Source organism: Sinocyclocheilus anshuiensis, unplaced genomic scaffold, assembly GCF_001515605.1.
Source record: "Sinocyclocheilus anshuiensis isolate Anshui unplaced genomic scaffold, SAMN03320099.WGS_v1.1 scaffold1993, whole genome shotgun sequence".
NCBI lineage: Eukaryota > Metazoa > Chordata > Actinopteri > Cypriniformes > Cyprinidae > Sinocyclocheilus > Sinocyclocheilus anshuiensis.
In genome coordinates, this window is record NW_015540847.1 from 293,237 (window position 1) to 303,809 (window position 10,573).

Genomic DNA, 10,573 nt, shown 5'->3' on the forward strand with positions numbered 1-10,573 from the left:
TACCATTTCTCTCTGAGAAGGAACATAGCTGAGAGGATACTGCCTTTTCTAGTATTTTTGACAGAAAAGGGAGATTCGAGATCGGTCTGTATTTGTATCACAAAATATCAGAGGAAATTGTAAACTTTCCCCTTTGTGGGAATCCAGCAGTTGACTGATTGGACAAGAGAAAAAATGTGGCTACTTTTCATTCCTTTTGGGTGGGTTTTGAGCTGTCATTGGGCTGGAAATTTTTCTTGGACCTGGCAACCCTGGCTTCAACAATTGTTTCACTTTCATTTAACACCAGACGGAAAGACAGGTTTGTGTTTTGACGCACAAAAATCAAGCTATTTTGACAAATATTTAGTTTTTTTCATGCTTCTTTTTTCATAGTTCTTTTTCATAGTTCAAGGATCTGTGACAAAGGCTTGCTTACAAATAATGTGAGCTGGCAGAAGAATATACAAAATCCACCACTGCTGTGCATGGCAACAATGAATTTTTGTTTGTTTATGTCTTGTAAAATAATGTTAATGTTCAGCAGCAGTAACATCATTTAGAAACTATAGCAAAGACAAAAAAATGTCAGAAAACAGGACAATGAAAGACTCTACCTCAAGATCCAGTAAGTTTTCAATTCCTCTTTTTGTATACTTTCCATTTGCTTACAAATACTGCTTTTTAAACAAATTCATGACAGAAGAATATTCAAATACTTACCTTTTTTTTAGATACAGGACTCTCTGAGATAAGAATATTAATGATTGGGGGTCGAGAGTTGGGGGTGAAAGAAGCAAGTGGAAAAAGTTCAGCAGGAAACACCATTTTGGGGAGAAATGCTTTTGATATTAGTAGAAGAACTGCACGATCTGTTCAAGCTACAGGAGACGTGCATGGAAGACATCTGACTGTTGTTGACACACCAGGCTGGTGGTGGCATTACACTATTGAAAATACTCCACAGTTTGATAGACTGGAAATTATAAAAAGCCCAACACTATGTCTTCCTGGACCTCACGCCTTCCTTCTTGTCATACCTATAGATTTAGCATTTCCAAGTATCTATAGAATGACTCTGGAACAACAAATGAAGTTTTTGTCTAATGAGGTCTGGAAACACATTATTGTGTTGTTCACTTCTACTGAGCCTTGTGATGAGAGCTCTTTGAAAAACAAGGTCAGAAAATGGCCAGATCTCAAACAGCTGTTAGGGAGGTGTCACAACAGATACCACATTCTTAATATTAACAACCAGAGTGACAACACTCAAGTGATCGCACTGCTGGAAAAGATTGAGAAAATGGTGGCACAAAATAAGGACCAATGTCTTCAAATCAGCCAAAGCATATCTGCATGGATTAAGAAAGAAAAAACAACAAAGGAAAGAGACAAACAAAGAATACTCACTGAAGGAAAACAAACGACTAAACTTCAAGCTGACAACAGAGGTAAAAAAGTGCATTGGTATTATCTATTATATAAGTTAAGACTCAATGTATATGAAAATATGGTGTATATTTACTGTTGATAATGTGATGCTATAACCTTAAATAACTGTCCTTATTTAGATGGGGCACAACATCTGACTCATATAAGGACTGTGATAGTTGGAGCTTCTTGGGCTGCAAGAAGCTCTGCAGGCAACATCATTCTGGGGGAAGAAGTTTTTGAAGTTGATGATTCAAGAACAACAGTGAGCTGTGCAGTTGGTCATGCTAAAGTACATGGCAGACAGCTAACAGTGGTCGATACTCCAGGCTGGTACTATAACAGTCCTCTTGAAAACACATCAGAGATGGACAAACTTGAGATTAGACGTAGTGTGTATCTATGCCCTTCTGGACCACATGCTATTTTGTTAACTGTTCCTGTTGCCACAGCTTTTAACAAGTCTTATCAAACTGCTGTGGAGGAACATATGAGTCTTTTGGGGGAAAATGTCTGGAATCATACAATTGTGCTGTTCACTCGAGGAGACTGGCTTGGCGATACAACCATTGAGGAACGTATTGATATAGAAGAAGGATGCCTTGAGTGGCTGATGGAAAAATGTGGATACAGATATCATGTTTTAAATTGTAAACAGCACAATTACAACACACAAGTAGTGGAACTCCTTGAAAAGATTGAAAAAATGGTGACGGAGAACAATGGCTGTTATTATGTTCCAGAAATAAAGAGTGATCCAGTCACTGAGCTTGAAAAGAAGATGAAAACTGCAAGTACTAACAAGATGAACATGAGCAAGCAAAGACATATCCTTAAAGAGTTGCTTAAAGGTACTGTAGGTGCACAGCTTGCTACTTTGTAACATGTGTAAAATTGCAAGTAAAAAATATATGTATTTTCACATTTAAAGGAAGGAATGAACTAAAATCTGAATCCCAATCATTGTGAACATAATGACATACATATAATTGAATGCAAAATGGTAATACAATTTTGCAGGCACTCTACTTTAGCTCTTAGTTGTGACTATATTTACAATGATGAACTGAGGCAGGCTGTGAATTTTTAATAGTAAACACTCCGGTACTTCTTCGTCAATACTAGAACGAAAATACAATCTCAAAGATGTGAGGATCGTGCTTCTTGGAGCAGAGGGAGTCGGGAAGAGCACGTCAGGAAATGTTATTCTGCAAGGATATTTTTTTGAGCCCACACTGGGAGAGGTATTACATACTTCCATGTTTGTGATATTCAAGATTCAGTTCTATATCCTGTGCAAAAGTCTGAGGCATGCTAGTATTTTCACCCCAAAAATAGTTTTAAGCCAGTTATTTTTTATTTGTATTATTTGTAATAATCCAGTGAGATTTTTGTATCCAGAGGGAGTCTAACAACAGCCGGTGCTCCACACAGAGATCTGATCTCACCATCATAGAGTCTGTCTGTTATTGCATTAAGAAAAAGAAAAAGCTTAAAGCTACCTGAAAAACTGTGCCTAGGACAAAAGCTGCTTTAAAAGCAAATGGTGGTCACACTAAATATTGATTTGATTTAGATAATAGCAGCTCACTGAAAAATAAAATCAATTTTTGACATTATTTTTGAAAGCATTTACAGAGTTTTTACACAGTGCCTAAAACTTTTCACAGTACTCTAGCTTTGCAGATACAGTATCTGTCTTCAAGCATCTTAGAGGCATTGCCACAGTTCTTCTGGATTTAGTTTGTCTCCGTTTTTTTCTCTTGAATCATGTAATAATAGACAGACTCGATGATGGTGAGACTAGATCTCAGAGCGGTATTCACTTTCTGTGAATACAATGGACTATTACACATAATGGCAAAAGGAGCTTGGAAATGTAAACTGATCATAGCAAAACTTATCATTATTGGCTTAACATGCCTAAGACTTTTTCACAGTACTGTTGCCTGTTAGCTGTATGATCAATTACTGTTTTTATGTTTTGTGATGATTATTTATGAGTCCTTTGAAAGAGTTTTCTTACTGTTCACTTTAAATAGAATCATTTAGAAACATATTTTTTCTTGTTTAGATAAATTCATTGTAATTTCTTCTAGGGTCATGAAATCCATACAAGGCAATGTGTAACAAAACAGAGGAAAGTTGAGGGACGTCATGTCTCAGTGGTGGACACACCAGGCTGGTCCACATCAACTCTGGAAAATGCTAAAGAAATGTTGTGCAGTCTGGAAGTTTGTTCTCCAGGACCTCATGCATTCCTGCTAGTGTTTCCTGTATGCAAGCCTTTTACAAAGAAATGTCAACAAACAGTAAAGGAGCTCATGAGCCTTTTTAGAGAGAATGTCTGGAGACATACAATAATATTATTCACTGAGGCACACTGGCTGAAGAATAAACCAGTTGAGGAGTATATTGCATGTGAAGGAGAAGCTTTACAAGAGTTGATAAGTAAGTGTGGAAACAGATATCATGTGATAGAGAATGACTGGAATAACAGATCTCAAGTCAAAGACTTGTTAAAGATGATTGAACAAATGGTGGCAAGAAATAGAGGTGAATACTTCACTCTTGAAAAAAAGGCAAGCAAGCCAGCAGTCCTCAGGTGGCTCAGTGGGTCAAAGACACTGACTGAAGAGGAGTGGATGAAACGTGAGGATGAACTTATTGACAGGGTGTTGAAAACACTAGTGGTGGATCCAGATGAAAACCCCAAGCAGTCATCTCACCAACTAAAAGGAAGTTTTGATGGCTCAATCCCAAATAGTATGTTTCTGTTTATATACAAATATATAAGCTATAATAATAATGTAAATTATATAGAATACATTTTCATATTACATGCACAATACATATAAATGTGCAGTCTACTATTTTAACACATTTATACTATTATTTACATTTACAGTATGTTTAGAGAGGCACAATGTACCTATAAATGATGCATGGAATGAGCAATGATTTCCATAGTAGCTTTACTATATGTACTGTAACCAAAATGTCTAACACTAAAAACCAATGTGTTTTCAGTGAGTGGAGATTCTGGATTTTCTGATGGAAACAGTGTATTTGGAGTTGATGTTCTCAACTCTACTGTTAAAGTAAGTAATTGGCTTGGGCGTCCAGGAAATGATGCAACATCATCTGGATATGACACCATGAGCACTGCATCCAGTACTCAATATCAGAAGATGGAAGATGTCAAGGTTGATATTCCAGTGTCCAGACACCCAGTGGGCACTCTGAAACCTGTTAGTGATACGAGTGCAAAAAAGCATTCAAGATCAAGATCAATATAAAGCAACTGTTCTGTGCATTGTGGGACAAGAGGAAACAGTCACAATATTAACATACAGTATATGCTTGTGATATCTTAAAGCTGTTGTGCTCTTGTGGGACAAGATGCTAGGTCTCTGTGGTGGACATACCAGGCTGGTCCACATAATCTTTTGAAACTATGAAAATGTTATGCAGTGTGACAGTTTGCTCTCCAGGTCCACATGCATTTCTGCTAGTACCTGTACTTGAGCTTTTCTAAAAGAAATCTCAACAGACAGTTAAGAAGCTCATGAGCATTTTTGGTTTACATGGCAGATGGCAGAAATTGTATTCCAATGTCCGTACACCAACACATTGCGTAGAGACTTAAACAAACATCAGTAACACAAGTAAAAACAATGTAAAAACCTTAAAGTACAAACTTCCAAAAAATATTTAATAAAGATCTATACCCGGGTTTAATCTCGATGAATGCACACACTCATGAAATGTGTAGCTTGAATGGGAATTCACTTTGGATAAAAGTGCAAAATGCATAAATGTAAGCTTGCAAAATAGTATTCCACTGTACCACCCGTGGTGCAAATACCACTCAAAATAGGATTTCAGGAATGCTAAGGGATTAAGTAATGACATAACTATATAAAATAAATACATAGTAGCATTTCTTACATAGGGTTTGTTAATTCAACAATATATTCAATATACAACAAGTGTAAGATCATTGAACACTGTAAAGTCCAATTTTAAGACTATTAAACTGTACTTGAACTTTTGTGTTCTTTGTGTACTTTAACATTATGCGTTATTGGGTTTATGTCGGCAACAATGTGGAATATGCACACATCTTTAATAAACTGGTTTATATATACTTTCTGTAAACAGCAATTGAATATACAGTAAATGTTCCATAGTAAGAAGAGTAGATGTAAACACCACTTTTACGGTGTCTCTTTCATTATATAGAAATCAGTGGCATTATAGACAGATGGTATGATGTAGGGTTGTGAATCTTTGGGGTGTAAGCAAATAGATTTAATTCGTGATTTATTGGTTTTCTTCTCAAAAAGGGATATTTGTAAATTCAGTTTGAATTTTGCTGAATTCAACTGAAAACCTTTTTTAAATGCTTTTATAGAATTCACAAAGGACTTTCCTTCTTAGACAAAAAATAGGAATAAATAGCCATAGGAAAATGTACATATAGCATGAGATCTCTTTGTATTGTATTTCAATTGTTTCTCGTGGTCAGCAATGTGATTAAATTGAGAGAAAATTGAGTGTTTTGCCTTTTTAGATTTTTCCAAAATCTAGTAAATTGCCTCACTGGCTACTACATAGGTAGCTGCCTTCTAACTGAAAATATTATTTTTTATTACATTAATTATTAATTATTATCTATACCTTTTAGAATTGAATGAATTACTTCTATAATTAACAATTCTCTCTTTGCACTGTAAATGATGGCATTGCCTTCTGTGAATGATACATTATGGTCCCAATAATTTAGGCTAAATGAGGTATGTTAAGAGTGTTGACTTTCTTTGAGAAAAGGCCTCCTGAGATGAGTGCAGATTTGATGTCTCAAACTACTGTCTAATTCAGGGGTGCCCAAACTCGGTCCTGGAGGGCCTGTGTCCTGCAGAGTTTAGCTCCGTGGACACCCCTGGTCTAGTTTGAAAGAGAGCAATTGTCTCTTTTTTTTAGTGTTTTGCTTTAATTTTAACCACAGTGTCTTCCTAGTGCATGGAAATCCTCCTAAAATATTTTCTGCTATAGAAAGCAATAATACATTTCAAAAAGAGTCATAACATTATGAAAATAATGCCATAATGTTATGAAAATATGTTATGAAAATAAGTCATAATGTTATGAAAAAGCCACAAAATGTCAAGAACTGAAAAAAATTTAGTGTGAGATTTACTTGAAAAAAGCTATGTAACAATTTTCACTCAGAAAATGTTAGTAAATATATCTGAACGGTCCAAGTAAAGGCTAAACACAAGTATTAGTAGTTTTAACTAGAAATTCCCAAGTAAGGGTTCAAGTAAATGTTACTCATCCTTTGTTTGTACATTTTATTTAAGTGATGCTTATAAACATACTTAATTTTTTTACATGAGTCCTAGTTATCTTTTTCCTCAGTAATCTTTACTTGAAATATTTTTTAAATATTACTTGAAATCATATATGAGGTATTAATATAATATAATATAATATAATATAATGTTTTAAGTAAAATGTATCTGAACATCAATAACATTCACAGGCATTTCACAAAAATAATTTTATTCAATGTTTGAACTCAATTATTTAACAATTTATTTAAAAAACAGATGAAACAAAAAGGTAAACAAATAAAACAATTCAGACCCATTAAACAATCTTCACATTAAAATAGTCCATGTGACTCCAGTGGTTCAACCTTACTTTTATGAAGTGACGAGAATACTTTTTGTGCGCAATAAAACAAAAAAATTATTACTTTATTCAACAGTTTCCTGACTTCCGCGTCAGTCTCCAATGTGTGTAAGGTTGAAGGGAGTCCAATAGTAATGTTTTAAAAAATAAAATAAGCATAAAATATAGATATATGAGGTTTCCAACCGACAGTGACGATATGCAAATCCATTTTTAAATGCTTTACAAAGTTGAACCCGAATTTTGTGAACCCACACACATGCTTCATGTGTTCAGGGCTGCTTCACAAGATGCCCGCTCCATGTTTCATGTTCCTCCCCCTGAACAGTTATCATCTCTTGATGTTAACAGTGCTACTGATACTTTCTGCTCCACTCTTACTGTGACGAGTGGGGCGGGGCCAAGAGCCATGGGAACAGAGCGAGGCCGGTGGAGTTAATGATAATGCGCGACACCTGCACCACTCACCGATCTCGAGTCCCACGGAGGAACTCCGGAAGGATAAAAGGAGGAGTTACGACAGTGAAAGACGAGAGAGGACCAGGCCTGGATTTATGTTGTTTTGGTTTTGTTTGTGCGCGGCAGTCGTCCTTGAGGGGCTGTCACGCTATTTTCAGTTGTGTGTTTATTTTATTATTAAATTATGTTTAAATGTTCGCAGGTTCCCGCCTCCTTCTTCCCGATTTACAAGCTTTGTTACATTGGTGCCGAAACCCGGGAGGAAGGAGGGACACGCTGCCAGAGTTCCCTCGCCGCTGTGGTGAATCCGCGGTGCCATCAAGCATGGCGGAGCAGTCTGCCGCCATGGACGCTCGAGGCGGTGGGCTGGAGTGAGTTGCCTGGGGGGCGGACGAACTTGCTGCCGGCCGCCTGGGATGTGGAGGGACGGTTGCCATCCATGAGGGAGCGGAGGAGTAGCCGCCATTCGCCTGAGGTCGGAGCCTGCTGCCATCTGCCATGATGTGGAGGAGCAGGGAATGGGGGACTCCTGCAGGCTGCCCGAACCCGGAGGAGCCGTCGCCGTCCACCAGGCGGCGGAGGAGTGTCGGGCCAGCCACCCACCGAGGGCTATCCAGAGCCACCGCCAGGCATCGCAGAAGAGTTTACCCAGCTGCTGGAGGGCCGAGCGGCAGTGTGTCTGGGAACCGGAACAATCATTTTTTTTTTCCCTCTCTTCCCTCTCTCGTCACTGTCTCTCCTCATCCTCATCCTTCCTTCTCCTTTTCTCTCGCCTCGTCTGTCTGTCCTTACCCCCAGGTCCGCCGTGATCGGCTCCCCTGGGGGGGGGAGTAGAGCCCAGTCTCAGGAGTACCACCCGGCCTGTGAGGGGCGATGGGGGTATGTGACGAGTGGGGCAGGGCCAAGAGCCGTGGGAATGGAGCGAGGCCGGTGGAGTTAATGATAATGCGCGACACCTGCACCACTCACCGGTCTCGAGTCCCACGGAGGAGCTCCGGAAGGATAAAAGGAGGAGTGACAACAGTGAAAGACGAGAGAGGACCAGGCCTGGATTTATGTTGTTTTGCTTTTGTTTGTGCGCGGCAGTCGTCCGTGAGGGGCTGTCGCGCCATTTTCAGTTGTGTGTTTATTTTATTATTAAATTATGTTTAAATGTTCGCCGGTTCCCACCTCCTTCTTCCCGATTTACGAACTTTGTTACACTTACGTCTTGTTTAGACAGTGTCTGCCCCTTGTCTTCCAGGTCAGCTCGTACCAACCCTTCTGCCCCTTGGCTGTCTGATGTTCTTCGTGAGCATCGTTCTAAGCTCAGAGCTGCAGAAAGAGTATGGCGCAAATCATAAAATCCTTTCTTCATTCTCTGCTAATGTCTCCACTGCTAAAAGGACATACTATCACAACAAAATTAACAATTCGCCTAACTCTCACATGCTCTTTAAAACATTTTCCTTCCTCCTTTGTCCTCCTCCTCCCCCTCCTTCATCAACTCTAACAGCTGATGACTTTGCCACATTCTTCATTAATAAAATTGCAAATCAAACTGTCAAACACATCTTACCAGCAAACATACACTCGTTCACATCCTTCTCTTCACCCTCTGAGGCAGAAGTCTCTAAACTCATCTTTTCTAATCATCCTATTACTTGTCCGCTTGATCCTATTCCATCTCATCTTCTTCAAGCCATTTCTCCTGCAGTTGTACCTGCACTCACTCACATCATTAACATATCCCTTCACACTGGTGTTTTTCCCTCAGCATTTAGACCGGCTCGTATAACCCCACTACTTAAGAAACCCACCCTTAACCCATCTCTTTTAGAGAACTACAGACCGGTTTCCCTTCTACCTTTCATTGCAAAAACACTTGAACGAGTTATGTTCAACCAAGTCTCTGCCTTTCTCACACAGAACAATCTCCTGGACAACAACCAGTCTGGCTTCAGAAGTGGACATTCGACAGAGACTGCCTCGTTCTCAGTTGTTGAAGCCCTAATACTGGCAAGAGCGGCTTCCAAATCTTCTATACTTATCTTGCTGGATCTGTCTGCTGCTTTTGATATGGTGAACCACCAGATTCACCTGTCAACCCTATTGGAAAATTGCATCTCAGGAGCCGCACACCAGTGGTTTTACTTTATCTATATTTATCTTCTTTTTTTTATAAAAAAAAACACTAGCTTTATATTTTTTCTATTCTATTTGTTTTTCTTTGTGTGTGTATATGTGTGTGTGTATAATATATATATGCTTTTATGCTATGCTTTTATTGTCCTCATTTGTAAGTCGCTTTGGATAAAAGCATCTGCTAAATCAGTGTTTCCCAACCGGGGTGCCGTCTGTCGAGAGCAGGGGTGCCATGTAACAAATCCTTTTTTAATATTTTTAAATTGCTAAAATTTTCAAAAAAGCAGCTATTATATAATATAAATTTCTGATGTTGCCAATAATTAGAGATGCACTGACATTCCGGCTGCCAAAAATTAGTTCACCGCTCAGGATTCACTTTCACGTGGTGTGACGCTCTGCGTATTATCCCGCTCTATGCGTGTTCGCTCCCCTCAGTCGGTCCACTCGTATACCGTTCATGCGAATCGGAACAGCAAAGTCATTGAGCTGACAGGAAACATCTATGTAGTACAGTATTGTTTCTGTCTGCAATAGCCCTATTATATAATATCCATTTCTGATGTCGCCAATAATTAGAGATGCACCGAAATTCCGGCTGCCGATAATTAGTTCACCGCACTTTCACGTGGTGACGCTCTGCGTATTATCCGCCCTATGCGTGTGCGCTCCGCTCAGCTCCACTCGTATACCGTTCATGCTCATCGGAACAGCAAAGTCCACTCCAAAATTGAGCCGACAGGAAACATCGATGTAGTACAGTATTGTTTCTGTCTGCAATAGCCCTACTGTGCTGTAACAAGGTGTGGTAAATGTGCAACTCTGGTAACGCTGCCCTCGCATTCATTGATCTGCTAACCGTTATGCTCACATGTCCACT

General features: G+C 39.0%; 1 protein-coding gene across 1 annotated transcript; it reads left to right on the forward strand.

Moving 5' to 3' along the window:
• The first annotated feature begins 582 nt into the window (after window positions 1-582).
• On the forward strand, window positions 583-5,059 carry LOC107687616 (GTPase IMAP family member 8-like). Its single transcript, XM_016485011.1, has 6 exons — window positions 583-607; window positions 1,551-2,261; window positions 2,536-2,654; window positions 3,510-4,206; window positions 4,441-4,661; window positions 4,964-5,059. The coding sequence occupies exons 1-6, from the start codon at window positions 583-585 to the stop codon at window positions 5,057-5,059; spliced, it is 1,869 nt and encodes a 622-aa protein (XP_016340497.1).
• The last annotated feature ends 5,514 nt before the right edge of the window (window positions 5,060-10,573 follow it).

Bases quoted from the DNA above. Each gene is read 5' to 3' on its own strand.
- LOC107687616 (XM_016485011.1), top strand. From the start codon at position 583: ATGAAAGACTCTACCTCAAGATCCA. The intron at 2,262-2,535 runs GTACTGTAGGTG...CGTCAATACTAG, and splicing joins CCTTAAAGAGTTGCTTAAAG to AACGAAAATACAATCTCAAA. The intron at 4,207-4,440 runs GCTATAATAATA...ATGTGTTTTCAG, and splicing joins GTTTATATACAAATATATAA to TGAGTGGAGATTCTGGATTT.